The sequence below is a fragment of the Podarcis tiliguerta genome, assembly GCF_965153285.1.
Source record: "Podarcis tiliguerta genome assembly, chromosome: 13".
Classification (NCBI taxonomy): domain Eukaryota; kingdom Metazoa; phylum Chordata; class Lepidosauria; order Squamata; family Lacertidae; genus Podarcis; species Podarcis tiliguerta.
The window spans coordinates 1233165-1255252 of NC_139546.1; the positions used below are offsets into that span (position 1 = coordinate 1233165).

Here is a 22088-nt window from a genome sequence, read left to right on the forward strand (position 1 = left end):
CTCGGGTTGAGAACTTAATTCGTTCAGGAGGTCCGTTCTTAACCTGAAGCACCACTTTAGCTAATGGGGCCTCCCACTGCTGCCGGAGCATGATTTCTGTTCTCATCCTGAAGCAAAGTTCTTAACCCAAGGTAATATTTCTGGGTTAGCGGAGTCTGTAACCTGAAGTGTATGTAACCCGAGGTACCACTGCATTGCTGCATCATCTGCATAGATAATAACAGGGATGCGTCTTCCAGCAAAGAAGGTGCCCAGCTGGGCACCCTACAAATGTTGTGCTATTGGCGATTATTCATAATTTCCTCCCGCATCTTTTATAATAGTCCAAGTCCTTTACCTCTGCCATTATGTCCAGAATTCAACCTTAAACTACAAGTGTTATTCCAATCCTACTAAAGACAATCGTCTTTAAGATAAGTTATACATTTCCCCCATTCCTTATTAAAATTTTGGTCTTCCCGATTACTGATTGTTTCGGTCATTTTAGCCATTTCAGCATGGTTCAGTTTTCTCAGGAGAGTGGACAGTAGCATTAATGGAGAAACTCGCCAGTCAAATGCTCCACCCAAGATGCTGGCAACATCTTAGAAATATGGTATCTTATCCTAACCTTTTCAGTGGATAATACTATCTGGACCCCACTACGCATGAACAACTCTGGTACAGTGTGTTTCGCTAACAGTCATTCTCATTTCAATAACTAATTGGAAACTTGCTGAGATTTATTGTAATTCAATAAGTCTGTAGAACTCGGCTGTGGTGCTCCTTTCCCAGAGGTGCATCTGGCTGCCTCACTATAAAGTTTTTGGCGAGTGCTTAAAGTGCATTGCGTTACCCTGGCCTTTGGCGCCTGAAATCTGTGTTTTCAGGATCCACCTTATTCTTGCATATGCAATACATTTTAACTGTTTTTAATTCCCAATTTTAAATTGTTGCAACCCACCCTGGGAACTGCTGGTGAAATGTGGGTAATAAATTTAATAACACATATGCAAAAGAAGCAGTGGAGAGAGCCAACAAACAGCAAATAACAAATATGTTTATTTTTATAACAAATATACAGTGACTGTAAAAAAAAAAAAATAGTTGCATTGTTGTCACCTAGTGGTACAAAGAGTACAAAAACCACCACGAGGAGAAGTCATAATTTGGTATTTAAAACATACCAGAACAGAATATCTTATTATGCAATTTGCACATAAAAAGGGTATGCCAGACTTTCTTATAATTTACAGAAGTTGATAATGATGGCTCCTACAAGCCCAATACCTGCAACAGAAGTTTAGCTGCCAACTGTGGCTGAATAAGATTTTCATGTGTGATATTTTCCCTAACACAACCATCATTAACACTGGGAACCCCACTTCTCCTATAGGTCAGGCAATGCTTTCCAACATCTGGCTCCATCCTTTCCCTATCCCAATAAGAAGAAAGCAACTGGAATCCTTTGACTTTGCCACAGCTGATCTAATTCCTGCAGACCTCAGAAAACGGTGTGAAAACAGGGTCACAGTTCACAGCAACTGATGCAACTTTTAATTGACAACTGATAAAAGGACAAGCTTAGAAGACTAAATAAGACATTGATTTGTACATCATAAACAGTTTCCTAAATGGATACTTCACTGAGTGGGCCAAAAATGAAAAATGAAATTCTTTGGTGTAAATGTATATATGAAAAGGTGCTTTCATTTCCCTCAACATGAGATGTACAAGATGGGGAGTAAAAACCAACAAGCCCATTTTACAATAGCTAATAACAGAATGGAATGCCTTCCTTGGCACTAGCCAGAGTGAACATAAAAAGGCTAACATCTCAGCCAATCTATTTTTGTCCCAAAATGCACCAAGAATGTAAAAAAACACATTTTCAGGATTAATTCCATTAAATTCAAAGCTACTCCAAAATAAGAGATTTGGAGTAGACTCTTTGATCTGGCACATTCAATTAAAACAAATCCAAAGAATTATTCCCAAGTAGTGACTGTACTCTAAGAATCAAACATAGTTGGTTTCAAATTCTGTGTCACAGGGTGCTCCAATCAATGGGCTTCTTCCCAGACTTTTTCAGCAATTCATTTGTTTTAGAGAAATGCTTACAGCCAAAGAAACCCCTGTGCACTGACAGGGGTGAAGGGTGAGCTGTCTGTAGGACGTGGTGCCGTTTCTGTAAGAAATCAGAGATGTTAAGACCTTGTAGTCATCCCGCCCCACTGAACTGCCACCACATTTGCAGAATCTTAGGTTTTGTACCGCTGTCCCATGGACCAATATCATTTAACAGAAACACTGACCAAACCTGAGCCCATTCTCTAATAATCCCAGTTCTGCAGTCCCAGAATACCCTTTTAAAACAATGTACTCTAATGGGTGCTGCATGAGGCCATAATCCAAGCTCAGGATTAGATTCCATGCAGCATACCACACAGACCAGCTTCCAGCCTTTTCCCCACTGTCCAGACTAGTGTCAATTCCAAAGGAATGGAAAAGCAACGGTGCACTTACCCTGTCAATAGAGCTGCCTTTCCTCTGAGCATAAGCCCCCCAAAGCATGAAGACCACACCATCCAAGTTGCTGTTTAGCCAGGAGACCACTGCGTCTGTGAACTGCTCCCAGCCCTTCTCTTTGTGGGAGTTGGCTTGGTGTGCTCGGACTGTAAGAACAGCATTGAGTAGCAGTACTCCTAGGTTGAAAATGAAACAGGAAAGGGTGAGCAAGCATGCAGAAAACATTAAATAAAAATATGCTGCTTTTGCTGCTAGGAAGGGCAAATGATCAATACTCTGCACACAAAATATGTTTATCCAGTATGTTTATCCCAGCCAAATTCTGCAACACCAGAAGAGGTCAACCCCCACCTCCCAGCGCATTTGAGGGCATTTTATTGTAGCTTGTGTGTTTAATTTAATGCTAATGGCTGTATAAACTTATAATAAGCAGAGGACTTCCGGGTTAGCACCATTGGCGAATGGCGGAGTTCCTCCAATCGGAGGAACTGGCTCCGTGGAAACTGGGTCTTCCCACCGCGGCAAAGGTGGGGACCCGCTAGAAATCCCAGGTGGAGGAAGCCTGGGAACGTGGGGTTCGGCAGGGCACCAGGAGCGCCTCCACTACTCACGGGAAACCCCATTTTGGGGCTCCGGAGTGAAGTGGGGTGAGTGGCGCGGTGCTGCGAACTGATTGCTACTTTCACGGAGTGAAGCCGCATAGCCATTGCCGGAGAGCCGACTTTTTCCTGTGGATGATTGGACTTAAAACAAGTACCCATGAGTAGAAACGAAAATTGGATCAAGAAAACACCTTAATTTGGCACTGAAGCGGGAAGGTTCAAAACAGGAAGTCCGCCTTCCACTTTTTGTAAAGATATGTAATATGGGATTTGTGTGTGTGTGTGTTGTTGTTTTTTTAATGTACTGTAGTGCTGTTTCTTATTTTTTCTTCGTTTCTGTAATCCTGAAACTTTTAATAAATATTATTAAAAAAAAAACCTTATAATAAGCAGCTGTTCTGTAAGGGAGCTGCATGTAGCAGCAAAACTATCCACTGTTCTGTAAAGTCTGTACTGTACAGTCATACCTCGTGTTACGTTTGCTTCATGATACGTTTTTTCAGGTTGCGTCCTACGGTGACCCGGAAATACCGGAAAGGGTTACTTCCAGGTTTTGCCGCTCGCGCATGCGCAGATGTGCAAAATGACGTCACGCGCATGCGCAGAAGCGGGTTGCGTTCTGCTCATGTTGCGAACAGGGCTCCGGAACGGATCCCGTTCGCAACCAGAGTACCACTGTATTTGAGCTAAGCTTGCTCTTTTCAGCAAGATCTAGCCTCTCTGAAGCAGCAGGAGGCTGGGATTGTGTTGGATGTTCAGGATCTGTTTCCTTGCTAAAATCTGGGGTGTGCTGAAAGGAATTCTCCATCCACTGCTGCAAGTACTACCATTGGCTGCTAGAAAGAAGCAATCTGTATCCAGAAGGTGAAACAAACACACATGATAGCAGCTGGGGGAAGCCCACCACAGGGGGAAAAGTGCCCAACAAACTTTGATCCTGCTTCACCTTGTTTAGCCCACCCGGTCAAGTCTCCATGGCCAGGATGAGAAAAGCCTTCTATGTCTTCAGCCAGTTCTTTGTAGATGTTCTCTAGGCTACGATCAAAAATAAGAAAGGTTTTGACAGACTTCCTCTCATGCATTTGTATCATAGGGATTTCATTTATTACATAACCTATTAGTGATAACTATGCAAATGAAAGACTAATGGAAAGGCAGTATTGCATATCTGGTCCTAATAGGACTACAAAGTTTAAAGCCTAATCTTACCTGGGTGGAGGTGGAACTGGTCTCTGGACGCTGAAACAGAGTCCGTGTGCTTGGTTGGGTCCATGATATGGGTCTTGGCCCAAGATGACAGCTTTTACCTGAACAAAGGGACAAAAACGGAAATTTGTTCAATACAATCACTCCTGCTGTCATTCATCTCTGCCCAGTTTAATACGTCTTTTTGGTAGGACACAGTATGTGGCTGGTTATCCCTTGCTCTTTCTCTCGTGTGTTCCAGAGAAGACCAATGGGACAACTATATAAACACCACAGTTCATGGGCAACCCAGTCAGATGGGGTACAAATAATAAATGATTATAAAGTATTATTATGTAGCGTGCTTGATTAAAAGCTCCATGTTCAAATCTCAGAACATGGGTAGTTTTAAGGAAGCCCCACCATTCCATTCCACCCCTTTCAGCTTCACCCAGCATTTATCCAATTGGATTAACTACTAGTGGCCTCCCTTTACAGTCAGGACAACTTAGATACAGTAGTGTATGCAAAACATTCTGAGGCCAAAATGCAACTAGCAGCACCAAACATTATTGTTACTAGCCCATGGTTTTCAAAACAATGCAGACACAAAGTGCAACGCTTATCTAGAGGCGGAAAAAAGAGAAGATATCATTGACATCTTAGTGACTCCTGAAGGAAAAGGTAGAATAAATGCAGGGCTGACTGTACCAGGCTTACTCACATCACGGATACTGCACATCTGAGTCCAGGTGAAGACTTGATGCACAGCTGGATACACTGTGTAGCGTTTGCGCTCTGCAGCAACAAAGTCCATTAGCTGTTTTGGGAAACAGAAGCAGACAGTTTCCAATCCTGGTTTCAGTGCAGGCTGCTGCTCTTAAAGAGAAGGGCTTTCTACTTCGGCTTTAAAAAGAGGCCAGCCAACCAATTATTTTTAAAGATGTGAAGAGTTTGCTTCACCCAGACTTGAAATTGGATCCCATGATATAAGCCAGGCGGCTGAGTTTTCAGAAAAGTTGTGATGAACTTTCAAGAGATACAGAAACTTGAGAAACATGCTTGAAAGTGAGGGGAACATTGCAAGGTGGAGCCTCCCATTTCAGGACAAGTGATGACCCTGGAGCCCCTCTCCAATTTTTAGCCACAGCTTCTTGCCTAACATCTGTGCAATGTCAGTTGCAGCAAGATACATGCTCAATAATTAACAAAATACTTCTAGCCACCAGGAGCTTCTTGGGACAGGGTAGATCAAATCTAAATACTTTTGCATCTCTCTCGTATATAAAGGCTGATCAAGAATGGTTTTGGAGGAACTGTTAATGCCACTTTGGGCCCGCAAGGTAGACAGGAATAACCACTTAATTATTCTGTAAATACAGTATACACAAGGAGAGTAAGACCACATCCTATGTAAATTTCCATGAGTGCTAGCTCCATGAAATATAGAAGGAACCGCTTCCATGCAAATATAAAAAAGACCAGGTTGCAGGTCTAGAACCCTACACACACAATTTCACCACCACCCCTCCTCTCCCAAACCTTATACTGTACTCGACAATGTAACGGATCTGTAGAAAAGACTGTACAGTACAACTTGAAAAAAGAGACAAGGTGCTTAAGCCAAGGAAAACTTTAATCATAAATATATAAATAACTACACACACTTACTAGGAAGCCCTATTGAACCCAGCGGCACACTTGCGTGAGTAACAAGCATAGAAGTCTGCTACCAAGTACTGAATAAGCTATCGAAGTGGCATAGAACAGAAAGGGAAGAAAAGCCTGTCTGTAAAGGAGGAAAGAGATAGGCACCAAGGCAGGCAAGTGTGCAGATTTTGGTACAGTCCATTTAACACAGCACAGCAACAGCAGGTCTGTTTTCGATATAATAAATTAAGGGGGGGGGTGTATTAAAGTGGCCCGGACTGCAGCTCCGTGCGGGAGCACATCCTTGGCTCGCATAAGGTGCGTTGCATCGACCTTCTCTCCAGTTCAAAGGCCGCCAGGTAGGGGAGATGGGCCGAGACCCATCCTGGGGCGCCGCCGCGTATCGGGCGGGACGGCGGTTCCCCCTTGCCCTGCCCACGGCAGCCCCCCGCCTTCCTCTCCGCCCCTGGCCCACCTGGGCGAAGTAGGGCTTGGCGAACTCCCCGGCGAGAGCGAGCCTCCAGTCCGGCGCGATCTCCGGAGGAGCGAGGCTGCTGAGGCGGGAAGCGAGTCTCTGCAAGGCCGCCTCTTTGTTCCGGCGGATCCGCTCCAGCTGCTCCGGGCTGAGAGGCGGGGACGGGGCGCCAGCCTTCGACCTCTTCGGAGAGCCTGCCTGCGGGCGGAAGAAGCGCGTGAGGGGCGGCCAAGCGGCAGCAGGAGCGAGGCAGCGGCGGAGCGACGCCAGACAACGGCCCGCCCCCGCCGCCGCCATGAGAAAACAAAACACCGGCGACTTTCGCGCCCAATTGGCCAGCGACACCAAAAGCGCCGTGTATCGGCCTATCACTTGCGAGATAGCGCCCCCTCCTTTCTCATTGGTTACGGGCCATCAAAACAGCTTTCTAATTGGCCGCCGGTCCCGAGCCCTGCAGCCCGCTCGCCCTATCGCAGTTCTGCTTGAAAGCCCCCGCCCTCAGTTGATCTCTGTTGCCAAGGTAGCCCTAGCTCGTCTTGAATAAGAGCACCGAGTCGGACTTAGTCCCACCCCCGAACGCTTCCCATTGGCTTGAGGGCGGCTAAAGCGCTTCCCATTGGCCGGTACCTCTGGAAGGCGCCTTTTTCTCCCCCGCTGGAAGCGAGCCCCTCGAGCGAGCTCCCCGTCCCCTCTCGCCTGGCTCCCTTTGTACCTCAGCGGCCCCGCCTGGCTCCGGGGAGCGGCTCCGCTTCTTGGCCTGCGCCGCCGAGAAGAAGGAGAGCAGCGTCTTCTGGCCGATCATGGTGGCTCCGCTCGCAGACGGGCTCCGGCGCTGCAGCTCGGGAGAGAAGGGCGCCGAGGGAAAGGCAGCAGGCGCTGGCTCAGCTCTTCTGCCCCTTCACGGGAAGACGACCCGCCGCCGCCGCCGCCGCTCGGTCCCGCTTCAGGTACGCTTTAATTTGGCGCCAAAGCGAGCGCGCATGCGCAGCCGAGGCGCGTCTGGGGCCCGCCCCCCGCCCGCTCCTTGTGCGCGTGCGCAGCGCCTGTTCTCGGAAGGCGGGTCCGCGGCGGCGGCCAAGGGAGGCGGGAGGAGATAGCGAGAAGGAGCGTCCTCCTTGCCGCCGGGGCGCGCGGGCCTTCCGTTGCCCGCTCTGTTAGGGGGAAAGTGCCGTAGGCAGAGAGAGCAGCGTCTCCGCCTCCGCAGATCACCGCAAAGTAGAATCAAGAATAATATTGGAAGCTGCGCCTGTACTGCTCCTAGCTTATGTCTTGCAATTTTGATTTTACATTCATGAGAAGCTTTGGCGATGCTTGGGAAGCCCTCAAGATGGAGCGAACAGACTTTGTCTTGTTCTGAAATAACAACGCTACCATTTGTCTTTCCAGCAGGCAGGGCTCTCGGTTAGTACCTTTTGCAGGAAGGGAGGAGCTGCAAGGAGTGACTGGAAAGGAGACGAAGGTGGGACCTGAAACAGGAGTCAGGCAGTGAGGCTCCCTGGCCTCGGGTCCAGGAGGAGCCTTGGAGAATATCCTGGGCATTTCAGGAGGTAAGACGGGCACTGGAGGGCAGCCATGCCATAGCATTTGAACCCTAAGGCATGAAAGAGCAGCCTTCCCCTACAATGCATCCCCGGCACCCGGTCTACAGGGGTACATTGCTTCTGAACTTGGAGGTTCCATTTTGCCAGCCTCCATAATTACAGGTGTCAGCTTGTCCAAGCCAGTGTTCCCCAGCCAGGTGCCAGCAGATGTGGTTGGACTGTGACCCCCGTTATCCCTGACTGTTGGTCATGCAAGCTAGGATTGATGGGAATCGGAATACAGCACCACCCAGCAGGCCAAAGGCTCCCCATCCCTTGGGTAAAGAGATCCTTTGCAGACACCACAAATTCTAGTTTCCAGCTGCTGCAAGTATATTAGTAAAAAGAGCACTCCACAGCCAGGAGCGCCCCACTCCAGGCATATCTAATCTGGTTCTGGTCAATCACAGGCTTGCCCTCCTACAGCCTTGATTGAGGTGCGTAGCAACTGGCGATGGAGAAATTCATTGTCCGGGGGCCTCTTAAGACCACAGCAACAAAGAACAAGAGGAAGTCCCCTGGGCCAGAGCGGGAGGATGCTGACTCTGGTGCGGAAGGCAGTGGAAGAAGCAAGAAGAGGCCCAAGATGGATGCATCCCACCAAAGCAAGACTCCCTTGGTTGGTGCTTCATGGAAACACATCCGGGCAGAAGGGCTAAACTGCGATTATAGGATCCTTTTCAACAAGGCAGAGGCTGACGGGATCTTCCAGGAGCTTGAAAAGGAAGTGGAATATTTTGAAGGTAAATAGATCTGATCTTTGAATCTTTCATGAATTCTCTGTGCGGCAGGGCTATCTGGAGCATACTATAAATAGATTTCCTCATTTTTATGGCTATTATTATTTATTAAACTTATATACCACCCTCCACCTGAAGATCTCTGGGCAGTTCACAAGATAAAGATACAAGATAAAAGCACAAAATCAAAAATCAAAAACGAAACAATAACCCCCCTCCAACAACACGTTTAAAAGGCTGTAGAATCTTAATTAGCCTGGCTGAAGAGGAATGTTTTTGCCTGGTGCCTAAAAATATATAATGAAGGCACCATGCAAAGGGAGAGCATTCCACAAACAGCCATTACGTAGCTATTGTGGTCCTGAGCTGTTTAAGGCTTTATAGGTCAAAACCAGCACTTTGAATTGGACCCAGAAACTAACTGGCAGTCAGTGTGCAATCAGGCCAGGATCAGTGTGAACGCTCAAACCGTCTTGCCCCAGTGAGCAACCTGACTGTCAAATTCTGCGCCAGCTGAAGCTTCCAAACTGTCTTCAGGGGCAGTAATGATAATAATAGCCAGGCTGAGAAGCAGTTTCTCACTGAATGGCCATTGGGCAGGGGGCTGCAGTGAAGAGGGTTGTTTAATGGGGGAGGCCATAGCTCAGTTGTAGAGCACCTGCTTTGCATGCAGAACGTACCAGGTTAAATTTGCGGAGTTACACGTCTCTTCTCTCCCCACACCCTTCTCTCCCTCTGGCCTCTCCCAACTCGCGGCAAGAGGTTTTCTCCTCTACATCTGTCTCTCCTGCTCTCCCTTTCTCCTTTCCACACAAACTCACACACGGCATGGAAGGAAAAGCAATTTCTAGAGGGGTGGTGATGCAGGAAGCAGAGATCAACCGCAGTGTCCAGAGGGCCCCATGAATTGAATCGGGGGGCCACCACAGGTTCCCCACCACTGCTCTCAGGGGAATTTTTTACTTGGTGGCATTTCTTCCCTGCATCTGGTTATGAAAGCCCATCTTGAGTTTGTCATCCTTTTTTCAAAGCAGGAGAGTTCACTAAACTCCACATATTTGGAAAGTGGCACAACATCCCAAGGAAACAAGTGACCTATGGGGATGCTGGCTTGACGTACACATACTCAGGTGTCACTTTCTCGCCCAAGCCATGGATTCCAGTTCTGGATCACATAAGAGACCGAATCCAGCTAACCACCGGGGACACCTTCAATTTTGTTCTCATTAACAGGTAACGTTGGGCAGGTGGTGGTGGTTAGTATGGCATTGAGCACCAGGGAGCCAGTTCTCCATGCCCAGCCCCTTACACTAACTTGCGACTGCTGTTGTGACATACAGAGGGCAGTGCAGGAGGAGCTTGACATCCCACTGCAATTCTGCAGGAGCTGCCCTTGACTACGTTTGCCAACTGCTGCTCTCCAGATGTTTTTGGACTACAATTCCCACCAGCCACTGCCAGCAGAGTTACATGATACTGAGTTTATGGGAACAAAAGGACATTCATTTTTGCATTTAACATTTACATTCAAATATCAGTCATAATCATAACAAATAGGATTCTCTGAGTCCTTGGACTTCCTGTCACCCTTCCATGGGTTCCATTATTAATCTTTTCCCACCTGCATCCTATAAAGTTCTCTATTTATCTTTAATATTCAATTTATACCATTGTTCATGTTACATTGGAAAATAACAGCTGGGCAGAGCTGAGTGGGGAACAGCTAGGAGAAGTAGAGAGAGAGAAAGAGAGAACGGACTCCCCTTTGCTGCAGAGTGTCCAGCCTTTATCTCCAAGGGCAAGGAGAGCTGATAAGGTTGCTATGCAGAAGGCTCAATGGTTGTGAGATGCCGGGGAGGGAAGCTCAATTGGGAGCACCTTTATCTCGGGAATGGATGCTTCGTTCTTTTCCTGTGATCATTAAAGACCCTTTAAATGGTAAGGGACTCTTGTCACTTTGTCCTGCTTATCCGCAGCCAAGGGGGGGGGGGGGAGAAAGCCAAGCCCCCAGAGCCTGACAACAATCTTTTCTGCTCCCTTGGTATTTTTGTACCTAAAATTCTTTTAAAAAAACCTTCTAGTTTTTTCACAAATGTTATTTTAAACATTTTTTTCAACTCATTATAAATTATTTTCCAATGCTTTTGCTATCTTACACATCCACCACATATAGTAGAAGGTGCCTTCTTTCTCTTTACGCTTCCAAAAAATATTTGTAGTAGTTCTATACATTTTTGTTAATTTAGTAGGAGTTTAATACCAACAGTACATCATTTTCATAGAGTTTTCCTTCAACGTACAGCATGCTGTACATTTTAAGTCTTCCCTCCATAATTTTTCCCATGATGACAATTGTATATTATATCCAATATCCCTTGCCCATTGTATAAATACAGATTTAACAGTATACATTTTAGAAAGTATTTTCACTTTATTTTCCAACAAGTCTTTTTCAAACCTTAAAAATTCTTTACTAAAACCGTTTATTTTATCCATTCTAAATGCATCATTTAATTGGTGATACTGTAACCAGTCAGTTAATAAGTCTTATATCCTCAAATTTCTTATTTTCAATTGTTCTTCTTTTGTTAACAGCTCTTTATACGTTGCCCATTCATTTTTTGCATTTAATTTTTTCACAGATTTCACCTCTAGCAGGGAAAGCCACCAAGGTGTTTTTTGGTCTAATAAATATTTATATTTCTCCCATACTACATAAATTGATTTTCTTACCAAATGGTTTATGAAACCTTTATGCACTTTTGTCTTATCATACCAGAGATATGCATGCCACCCAAATCTGTTGTCACAACCTTCTAAATCTAGAATGCCTACATTTTTTAACATTATCCACTCCCGAAGCCAGCAGAGACAGGACGCTTCATAATATAACCTCAAGTCCCGAAAAACCACCTCTATCCTTTGCATCAGTTAACAATTTATATTTAATCCTTGGCTTCTTTCCCTGCCAGATAAATTTAGAAGTAACTTTTTGCCACTGCTTGGAGTGTCCTGCTCTACTGATAACGGGTACTGATTGAAATAAAAATAGCATTCTCGGCAATACATTCATTTTTATTACTGATATTCTTCCCCATAGTGATAAGCTCATCCTTCCCCATACCTTTAGGTTTTTCTTTTTTTCTTTCCAAGTGGCTATACAGTTGTCAACCATACCTCTAAATATTTCACCTTTTTTTCTATTGTCAATTCTGTTGTTCGATGTAAGTCTCTTTTTTATTGAACGGTCACATTTTTTACCAATACTTTCATTTTATTTTTATTGAAAGCTGCTACCTGACCAAATTCAGCAATTATCTCTAAGACCCTTGATATACTTACCATCGGGTCTTCTACTGTTATCACAAGGTCATCTGCAAATGCTTTCAATTTATAAGCTCTGCACCCTACTGTTATACCTTTTATTCTATCACGCCAGGGTTTCTAGAATTAATATAAACAATAATGGTGACAGGAAACATCCCCTTCTTGTCCCTTTTGTTATATTTTTCCGTTATCACATTGTTCACTATCAACATAGCCTGTTGATCTGAATAAGTCGCGTCAATTCTCCAAAGGAATGACTCTCCAAAGTTCATCATTTCTATAGTTTTTTTCCATAAAAATCCATGACATACTATCAAAGTCCTTCTTTGCATCTACAGACATTAAAGCCGCTTGCTTTTCATTCATCTGGCGGCCAGGAAGAAAGCCAGCTTGATCTTAGAATCATAGAATCATAGAGTTGGAAGAGACCACAAGGGCCATCGAGTCCAACCCCCTGCCAAGCAGGAAACACCATCAGAGCACTCCTGACATATGGTTGTCAAGCCTCTGCTTAAAGACCTCCAAAGAAGGAGACTCCACCACACTCCTTGGCAGCAAATTCCACTGTCGAACAGCTCTTACTGTCAGGAAGTTCTTCCTAATGTTTAGGTGGAATCTTCTTTCTTGTAGTTTGGATCCATTGCTCCATGTCCGCTTCTCTGGAGCAGCAGAAAACAACCTTTCTCCCTCCTCCATGTGACATCCCTTCATATATTTGAACATGGCTATCATATCCCCCCTTAACCTCCTCTTCTCCAGGCTAAACATGCCCAGCTCCCTTAGCCGTTCCTCATAAGGCATCGTTTCCAGGCCTTTGACCATTTTGGTTGCCCTCCTCTGGACACGTTCCAGTTTGTCAGTGTCCTTCTTGAACTGTGGTGCCCAGAACTGGACACAGTACTCCAGGTGAGGTCTGACCAGAGCAGAATACAGTGGCACTATTACTTCCCTTGATCTAGATGCTATACTCCTATTGATGCAGCCCATAATTGCATTGGCTTTTTTAGCTGCCGTGTCACACTGTTGGCTCATGTCAAGTTTGTGGTCAACCAAGACTCCTAGATCCTTTTCACATGTACTGCTCTCAAGCCAGGTGTCACCCATCTTGTATTTGAGCCTCTCATTTTTTTTGCCCAAGTGCAATACTTTACATTTCTCCCTGTTAAAATTCATCTTGTTTGTTTTTGCCCAGTTCTCTAATCTGTCAAGGTCGTGTTGAAGTGTGATCCTGTCCTCTGGGGTGTTAGCCACCCCTCCCAGTTTGGTGTCATCTGCAAATTTGATCAGGATGCCCTTGAGTCCATCATCCAAGTCGTTGATAAAGATGTTGAATAAGACCGGGCCCAAGACAGAACCCTGTGGCACCCCACTAGTCACTCTTCTCCAGGATGAAGAGGAACCATTGATGAGCACCCTTTGGGTCCGGTCAGTCAGCCAGTTACAAATCCACTGAGTGGTAGCATAGTCAAGACCGCATTTTACCAGCTTCTTTACAAGAATATCATGGGGCACCTTGTCAAATGCCTTGCTGAAATCAAGGTAGGCTACATCCACTGCGTTCCCTTCATCTACCAGGCTTGTAATTCTGTCATAAAACGAGATCAGGTTAGTCTGACATGACTTATTTTTCAGAAATCCATGCTGACTATTGGTGATCACAGCATTCCTTTCTAGGTGCTCACAGACTCTGCTCCAGAATCTTCCCTGGTATTGATGTCAGACTGACTGGGCGGTAAATTATTCTCTTTCCCTCTTTTTGAAAATAGGGACAACATTTGCCCTCCAGTCTGCCGGGACTTCGCCTGTTCTCCAGGAATTCTCAAAGATGACTGCCAGTGGTTCTGAGATCACATCTGCCAGTTCTTTTAATACTCTTGGATGCAGTTCATCTGGCCCTGGAGACTTGAATACATCTAAACTAGCCAAGTATTCTTGTACTATCTCCTTAGTTATTCTGGGCTGTGTTTCCTCTGCTGAATCATTTCCTCCAAATTCTTCAGGTCGGGCATTGTTTTCTTTATCGGAGAAGACTGAGGCAAAGAAGGCATTGAGGAGTTCAGCCCTTTCTGTGTCCCCTGTTTGCATTTCACCATCTTCTCCTCTGAGTGACCCCACTGCTTCTTTGTTCCTCCTTTTGCTACGAACATACCCATAAAAGCCTTTTTTGTTGCTTTTAACCTCTCTAGCAAGCCTGAGTTCATTCTGTGCCTTAGCTTTTCTGACTTTGTGTCTACATGTGCTGGCTATTTGTTTGAATTCCTCTTTGGTGGTTTCCCCCCTTTTCCATTTTTTGTACACATCCTTTTTTAATCTTAACTCAGTTAAAAGTTCTTTAGATAGCCACCCTGGCTTCTTTAGGCACCTTCCATGTTTCCGTCTCATTGGTATTGCCTGAAGTTGTGCTTTTACTATCTCCCTCTTAACAAACTCCCAGCCATCATGAACTCTCATTCCTTTTAGTATTACTGTCCATGGGATCTCACCCAGCACTTCCCTAAGTTTTATGAAGTCGGCTTTCTTAAAGTCAAGAAATTGAGTCCTAGTATGCTTGTCTGCTCCTTTCCGCTGTATAGTAAACTTCAGAAGAGCATGATCACTCGTGCCTAATGATCCTTCCACTTCTACCCCACTAACCAGGTCATCAGCATTGGTTAGGACCAGATCTAAAATGGCTGTTCCTCTTGTTGCTTCTCCCACTTTCTGGACAATGAAGTTGTCTGCAAGGCCAGTGAGGAATCTGTTTGACCTTATGCTCTTGGCTGAGTTTGACATCCAACAAATATCCGGGTAATTGAAGTCCCCCATTACTACTATCTCCCTTCCTTTTGCATGTTTGGCCATCTGTTCCAGGAAGGAATCATCTATGTCCTCCGTTTGGCTTGGGGATCTATAGTAAACTCCCACAATGAGGTCTCTGTTATTCTTCTCTCCCTTAATTTTGACCCAAATGCTCTCACTTTGGCTTTGAGGTTCTAAATCTTGGATCTCTTCACAGGTATACACATCCCTGACATATAATGCCACTCCTCCTCCTTTCTTGTCTGGTCTGTTTCTCTGAAATAGATTGTATCCCTCCATTATTACATTCCAGTCGTGGGACTTATCCCACCAGGTTTCAGTGATGCCTATTATGTCATATTTAGTTTGCTGTACCAAGAGCTCAAGCTCATCTTGTTTATTTCCCATGCTTTGTGCATTAGTGTACAGACATTGAAGTCCATTAATCATTCCCCCGTGTCTCTTATTTAAGGATTTTTTCCTCCCACCACCAGGTCTGCGTGCTGTTTGCTCCATTTGGTCTATGACATTTGGATGATCATCTTCATCAGTTGATAGACTCCTACCTTCAGGAGCACTGTCTCCCTCCCCCACATTAGTCAGTTTAAAGCCCTCCTGATGAGGTTTCTGAGTTTTTGGGCAAAAACATTCCTCCCAACCGTTGTGAGGTGCAGCCCATCGCTTGCCAGAAGTCCATCTTCCAGAAACTGCAGTCCGTGATCGAAGAATCCAAACCGTTCCTGTTTACACCATTTGCGAAGCCAGCTGTTCACTTCCACTATTTTTCCCTCTCTCCCTGGGCCACGTCGTTCAACTGGGAGGACAGATGAGATGACAATTTGTGCATTTAATTGCTTCAATTTCCTGCCCAGAGCCTCATAGTCTCTTTTGATCTTCTGGAGGCTATTGCAAACAGTGTCATTGGTTCCCACATGAACCAAGAGGAAGGGGTATTTGTCAGTGGGTTTTATGATTCCTTGCACTCGTTCAGTTACATCTTGGATCTTAGCCCCGGGGAGACAGCACACTTCCCGAGACATCTTGTCAGGCCCACAGATCACTGCTTCTGTTCCCCTCAGTAGGGAATCCCCTATCACCACTACACGCCTCCTCTTAGGTTTGGTCGGGGTTCTTCCATGAGCTGTCCGTTCCAAGGTCGCCTGCACATTCCCTGAGGACTGACTTTGCTGCTCGTCTTCATATACCTGATCGACTGTAATGAGGGAGAGATCCTCAAATGGAGTCTGCTCTTCGTCTTCCATGCTAGGGGAGAGGACCTCAAAACGATTGTGTATTTCTAAACAATCAGAGCGAACCCTGGGCCTCCTACTTCTTTGAGTCACGTTTCTCCATATATCTGGCTCCTGTGTTGGTGAACTAGCCTCCTTCTCAGGGGAGTCCCCTGTCTCCTCCTTGGTGGAGATGGTGTGCTCTGTTGCTTCCAAGAAGAGCTCCAGCTCTCTAATTCTTTGGAGCGTAGCTACACGTTCCTCCAGTTGCTGGACTTTGTCTTGATGAATTAAATCTTTTAACACCATCTTCATATGATTTGCCATTATTGGCAAATAGTTTATAACCATTATTTGCTAAATGGTTTGCTAAATAGGCAGGAGATACCTGCCTATAATTTTTTACTGATATTAAATCTGCATCTTGTTTTGGAATTAATGTAATGTATGCCTCTTTCCAAGAATCTGATACTTTCTCTGTATTCAAAATCATTACATCTTTCAAAGGCTGTGCCGAAAGCGCTTAAAGTTTTTATAGTACTTCGCTGATAGACCGTCTGACCCCAGCGATTTACCTGTTTTTATCTGGTTAATTAACTGTTGTAATTCCATCACTGTTACTGGTGCATTTAAGTAATTAGTTTTCTCTTCCGAAATATTTGGCGGCCAATGGCCAGTCTAGTCCACCATCCTGTTCTTGCAGTGGCCAAAAAGATGCCTGTAGGAAATCCATATGGTATAGTACAGATTAAGTTGGAAAGGAGGAGAGATGTCGTGGATCTTCCCCGGTGGAACCATTGGGGCAGGACCTTCGGGGCAGATGTCTAGTTGCTGCCCCCTGAACCGAAGGAGCAGGAGACCAGCACCCCAAACACAGCAGCAAGGCTGGCTTACTGCATTCTGAAGCAAGTGAAATCATACACATCACTATCTAAAGAGTATAGACCTCCACTCTGCAAGCGCATTTGAGTCCATAGTCTAAAACTACCTAACTGCATCATTCATCTCCCCTCCCTGCCAGGTATAAGGACGGTCACGATCACATGGGGGAGCACAGAGATGATGAGCGAGAGCTGGCCCCTCGCAGCCCCATCGCATCCGTGTCCTTTGGAGCCTGCAGGGACTTTGTCTTCCGGCACAAGGATTCCCGAGGCAAAAACCCCTTGCGCTGCATTGAGGCTGTCAAGCTGCAGCTGGAGCATGGGAGCTTGTTGATGATGAACTTCCCCACCAACCGTTACTGGTACCACAGCCTGCCCAGTCGCAAGAAGCTCCTGGCTCCGAGAATCAACCTGACATTTCGAAATGTGATGGCGCTGACCCCAGGGCAGTGAGAGAGATGGCTCACTGACTTCCTTCCACACAGTGTTCGTTTGCCTCAAGAGTTTGGCCATCTAGTTTCTTTGTAGGCATGAATAGAGAGTGTTTCCAAGAGTGTTTTTTTGTTCCTTTTAGTGCCTTTGTGGTAAAAATAAAAAGGCATTTGGGGTCAAATACTTGGCTGATCATTGGATTTCAGATGTTAGTATGGCTCATGGTTCATATGGTGAATGTCCAAGTGGGGTGGGGTGGGGGGCTATGCTTGCTTTGTAAAATGCAGGGGGCTTGAGGATTTCCGAGGCGCTTTGGGCGTAAGTGGCTACAGAAAAGGTAGTGACCAGCAGGATGGCCAGTAGCCCATGATCCTTAGGCAAAAGCTGCTTCTATAATCTTCTCTGAAGCAAAGCAGTAATGAAAGATAAACCTCCCCCGCCACCCTGGTGTATATTTCCTTTGTAATACAGGGCTGGGGAGCCTGACCATAGGCCCTTCTGGTTGGTGGATCCAGGTCCCACCACACCTGGAGGGCCACAGGTTCCCCCAGCCTTGTATCACCAGAGCTTTACAAAAGTAAAAACTGAAGACAGTAAGACAAAAAAACCATCCTGTATTCCCCACCCTCCCACTTCCCTAGTCCTCATCCAGAGCTATTCTTGAGTTTATAGAAACTGGCATGCAAATAACCAGTGAGTCTTGGTCCCTTGGAACCTACTCAGAGTTCAGTTTGCTTAGTAGTTATTGTGGATAGGTATTAACGGTAAAGGTAAAGGGACCCCTGACCATTAGGTCCAGTCGCGGATGACTCTAGGGTTGCAGAGTCTCGCTTTATTGGCCGAGGGAGCCGGCGTACAGCTTCCGGATCATGTGGCCAGCATGACTAAGCCGCTTCTGGCAAACCAGAGCAGCACACGGAAACGCCGTTTACCTCCCCGCCGGAGCGGTACCTGTTTATCTACTTGCACTTTGACATACTTTCAAACTGCTAGGTTGGCAGGAGCAGGGACCGAGCAACGGGAGCTCACCCCGTCGCGGGGATTCGAACCGCCGACCTTCTGATCGGCAGGCCCTAGGCTCTGTGGTTTAACCCACAGTGCCACCCGCGTCCCCTGTAGATAACAGTTAATCAATTTTGCTCCTATTGGGCTAAAAGTCTTAAGTCTTTAACTGAAGGATTCTTTGGATCTTTCCTTCTGTAGGACCATCCATTTATTTAGTATTTTCCAGACCATAAGGGAGCCAGTCCCTGGCCTCCTAAAAAGCAACCCCGGAAAGAAGCAAGTGGGTTATCAAGGAAGGAGGAGGAGAGGGGTGTTGCAAGAGGCAGTACCAGGCAAGGAGGGCGAAATCTTGCAGATCAATGGCTTTGTTATAGAATATCTCAAGACAGGGAGTTCTGTCCATCATCCACTTGACCTAAGAACAAAGGCTACAAAGGTCAGGTCCTCTTCTAATATTATTTCTGGTATGACTCCAAAAGCATAAGGGCTGTAGCTGGTGCTATATCTACTTACAGTAGTCCCATTTAAGTTAAAGCTCATGACTAATGGACATTGATTTCCATGGGTCTCCTCTGAGTACGACATAGTTGGCTGAGGGAGCCGACGTACAGCTTCCAGGTCATGGGGCCAGCATGACTAAGCTGTTTCTGGCGAACCAGAGCAGCGCATGGAAACGCCGTTTATCTTTCCGCCGGAGCGGTACCTATTTATCTACTTGCACTTTGATGTGCTTTCGAACTGCTAGGTTGGCAGGAGCAGGGACCGAGCAACAGGAGCTCACCCCATCATGGGGATTTGAACTGCTGACCTTCTGATCTTAGCTGGTGCTATATCTACTTACAGTCCCATTTACCGTATTTTTCGCACCATAGGACGCACTTTTTCCCTCCTAAAAAGCAAGGGAAAATGTGTGTGCGTCCTATGGAGCGAATGCAGGGGGAGGCAGGCGGGGAAAGCCCCCAAGAGCCGCGCACAAGCTCCTTGCGCTCTTGCGGGCTTTTCCACAGGAGGGAGAAGGGACTGACTGGCCGCATCAGTCCCTTCTCCCACATCCCAGAAAAGCCAGGAGAAGCCGCAATCTCTTTAAAGGGGTTGCGCGGCTTCTGCGGGCTTTTGGGAGAGGTGAGGGAATCTCCCCACCTCCCAGAAAAGCCAGGAGAAGCCGCGATCTCTTTAAAGGGGTTGCGCAGCTTCTGCGGGCTTTTGGGAGAGGTGAGGGAATCTCCCCACCTCCCAGTAAAGCCAGGAAAGCCCTGCACAGCTTCCTCCATAGCTGCACGCAACCCCTCCGGCAAGGAGAGGCTGCACGGAGCTAAAGGGGAAGCCAAAACAGCGAGCGGGATCCATCCCGCTCGCTGCCTTGGCTTGCTCCATAGCTGTGCGCAACCCCTCCAGCAAGGAGAGGCTGCACGGGGCTATGGCTTCTTTAGCCCTGCGCAGCGTCTCCCGGCAAGGAGAGGTTGCGCGAGGCTAAAGAGGATGCCAAAACAGCGAGCGGGATCCATCCTGCTCGCTGCCTTGGCTTGTGCCATAGCCTCGCGCAACCCCTCCGGCAGGGAGAGGTTGTGCGCAGCCTGTACGCTGCTCTTTGGGGCTGGGGGAGAAAAAAGGTTTTTTTTCTTGATTTCCCCCCCCTAAAAACTGGGTGCACCCTATGGTGCGAAAAATACGGTAAGTTAAAGCTCATGACTAATGGACATTGATTTCCAGGGGTCTCCTCTGAGTAGGACATAGTTGGCCACAACCCATAGTGCTGTACAGCAAGATAAAGGCAAAAGTGGCATCTTAGCTTCAGGCTTACACTCCAGTGATACTGTATAGAGCAGCCTTCCTGGTTCTTTTGGTTGTTAAGGACCCAGTTATGGAAACAGCCATGGCAGATGACCACAGGCGGGAAAGAAATAGCTCGTTTCCTGCCTGTTACAAAGGTTAATGGAAGTATGGTACATGCCACCATAACCAACCCACTCTGGGGAGCCCTTGGGGCAATTTCTGAGCCTCAGAAAAGGGGAGAGGGGTGTGGGTGACTCCTGGATACCCAGTCCTATATTTACTGACTTTGCAAGTCATGAAATAGCCACAGGAAGCTAAGGCTGGGCCTATGACCTCTCAGGGCTGTGCAGCAGAAGTTCACTCTGGCAGCACAAAGGAAACTTCTCATAGCCAAAAGGCAAAAGTTAAAATATGCAGCTCCTTGAAAAGCAGACTGGTAGATTTTCTGCCACATGGTATTGAAAAGAGTAGTAAATCCAAGATCCTATTGTGACTAATTGCTGCCCGTGAGAGTCATTGTGCTTGTAAACTACAGCACTTTGAAGGGGAAAGAATAATTGCCACAAATCCTAGCCTGAGAGTTTCTGGCAGACTGTGCTTCCACTACAGGTGCTACGGCCAGGGATGCAGCGTAGCATAAGGGCAGAGAAGAATAACCATTGCAGTTGTCAACACTGGGGTGTTCTCTTTAGGGTGCGTGACACACCTGTGCTTATTAGTACCAAGCCAGGGTCCTTTTAACTACAGTGGTACCCCGCAAGACGAATGCCTCGCAAGATGAAAAACTCGCAAGACGAAAGGGTTTTTCGTTTTCTGAGGTGCTTCGCAAGACGAATTTCCCTATGGGCTTGCTTCGCAAGACGAAAACGTCTTGCAAGTTTGTTTCCTGTTTCTTAAAACCGTTAATACCCAGGGTGCATTGCTTCAAGAAGTGCAGTTGCGACTTGACTTCGAGGAGCAATTCATAGCACGCGGTATGGTGGCCTTTTTTGCGATTTTTGAAGACTTCGGTGATTTTTGAAGCTTTTCCAGAACTTCTTTTGCAGCCATTTGGTAAGTTGAACTTTTAAAACTTTTTGGGGGGGTTTTGGATTTTGGGTTGGGGTGTTAGGAATTCAAGGACTTGGTGTTGGGGAAGGGTCTGCAAGAATCTGGAAGCTTGTGCTGTTTATTTTCTGATTTTTCTGATTTTTGGGGACCATTGGGGCAAACTGCCATTTTTAAAAAAAAAAATTCTGGCTTTGGATTTCTGAGTGGAGGGTGGCTGGGGGGTTCAGGGAATTGTTGAGAAGGGGTTTGCAGGAATCTGGAAGCTTGTGGTGGGGGGTTCTGATTTTTTATGATTTTTTGGGACCATTGGGTCAAACTGCCATTTTTTAAAAAAAATATTCTGGCTTTGGATTTCTGTGTGGTGGGTGGCTGGGGGGGGGGTTCAGGGAATTGTTGAGAAGGGGTTTGCAGGAATCTGCAAGTTTGTGCGTTTTTTTCTGCATTTTTCTGATTTGCTGTGACCATTGGGGAAAACTGCCTTTTTAAAAAACAGATTTCTGGATTTTGATTTCTGAGTGGAGGGTGGCTGGGGGGGGGGTCAGGGAATTGTTGAGAAGGGGTTTGCAAGAATCTGGAAGTTTGTGCGGTTTTTTCTGCATTTTTCTGATTTTCTGTGACCATTGGGGGAAAACTGCCTTTTTTTAAAAAAAAAAAAAATAATTGTCTGGCTTTGGATTTCTGTGTGGAGGGTGGCTGGGGGGGGGGTCAGGGAATTGTTGAGAAGGGGTTTGCAAGAATCTGGAAGCTTGTACGGTTTTTTCTGCATTTTTCTGATTTTCTGTGACCATTGGGGCAAACTGCCTTTTTTTAAAAAAAAAAATTCTGGCTTTGGATTTCTGTGTGGTGGGTGGCTGGGGGGGGGGGGTTCAGGGA

General features: G+C 46.3%; 2 protein-coding genes and 1 long non-coding RNA gene across 5 annotated transcripts in view; 1 reads left to right on the top strand and 2 right to left on the bottom strand.

Annotated features, from left to right (window-relative positions):
• Positions 1–21260, bottom strand: part of LOC310661412 — a 60086-nt gene extending 38826 nt beyond the window's left edge. The window contains exon 1 of the long non-coding RNA XR_014503933.1: positions 20911–21260. This is a non-coding gene — a long non-coding RNA (uncharacterized lncRNA). The remainder of the gene's footprint in view (positions 1–20910) is intronic.
• Positions 1020–7432, bottom strand: UNG (uracil DNA glycosylase). Of its 2 annotated transcripts, XM_083407338.1 has the most exons (7): positions 7133–7432; positions 6421–6618; positions 5020–5115; positions 4320–4417; positions 4057–4145; positions 2506–2684; positions 1020–2167 (listed from the first exon to the last, which is right to left on the bottom strand). In XM_083407338.1, the coding sequence occupies exons 1-7, from the start codon at positions 7220–7222 to the stop codon at positions 2027–2029; spliced, it is 891 nt and encodes a 296-aa protein (XP_083263464.1). In that variant the 5' UTR covers positions 7223–7432; the 3' UTR covers positions 1020–2026. The 2 variants fall into 2 exon arrangements, with proteins under 2 accessions (XP_083263464.1, XP_083263463.1); XM_083407337.1 differs by lacking the exon at positions 7133–7432 and having other exon boundaries at positions 6421–6732.
• On the top strand, positions 7637–17568 carry ALKBH2 (alkB homolog 2, alpha-ketoglutarate dependent dioxygenase). 2 transcript variants are annotated; one of them, XM_083407339.1, is made up of 4 exons: positions 7637–7967; positions 8411–8743; positions 9772–9973; positions 17096–17568. In XM_083407339.1, the coding sequence occupies exons 2-4, from the start codon at positions 8455–8457 to the stop codon at positions 17406–17408; spliced, it is 804 nt and encodes a 267-aa protein (XP_083263465.1). In that variant the 5' UTR covers positions 7637–7967; positions 8411–8454; the 3' UTR covers positions 17409–17568. The 2 variants fall into 2 exon arrangements, with proteins under 2 accessions (XP_083263465.1, XP_083263466.1); XM_083407340.1 differs by having other exon boundaries at positions 9775–9973.
• Positions 21261–22088: the final 828 nt, after the last annotated feature.

What these genes read in the sequence shown, in the direction of transcription:
- ALKBH2 (XM_083407339.1), top strand. Translation starts at nt 8,455, where the DNA reads ATGGAGAAATTCATTGTCCGGGGGCCTCTTAAGACCACAGCAACAAAG. An exon ending in GGAAGTGGAATATTTTGAAG is followed by an intron (nt 8,744 to 9,771) that starts GTAAATAGATCT and finishes CTTTTTTCAAAG; the next exon opens with CAGGAGAGTTCACTAAACTC. An exon ending in AATTTTGTTCTCATTAACAG is followed by an intron (nt 9,974 to 17,095) that starts GTAACGTTGGGC and finishes CCTCCCTGCCAG; the next exon opens with GTATAAGGACGGTCACGATC.
- UNG (XM_083407337.1), bottom strand. Translation starts at nt 6,717, where the DNA reads ATGGCGGCGGCGGGGGCGGGCCGTTGTCTGGCGTCGCTCCGCCGCTGC. An exon ending in AGATGTGCAGTATCCGTGAT is followed by an intron (nt 4,418 to 5,019) that starts GTGAGTAAGCCT and finishes CCCTTTGTTCAG; the next exon opens with GTAAAAGCTGTCATCTTGGG. An exon ending in CCAGTTCCACCTCCACCCAG is followed by an intron (nt 4,146 to 4,319) that starts GTAAGATTAGGC and finishes TTTTGATCGTAG; the next exon opens with CCTAGAGAACATCTACAAAG.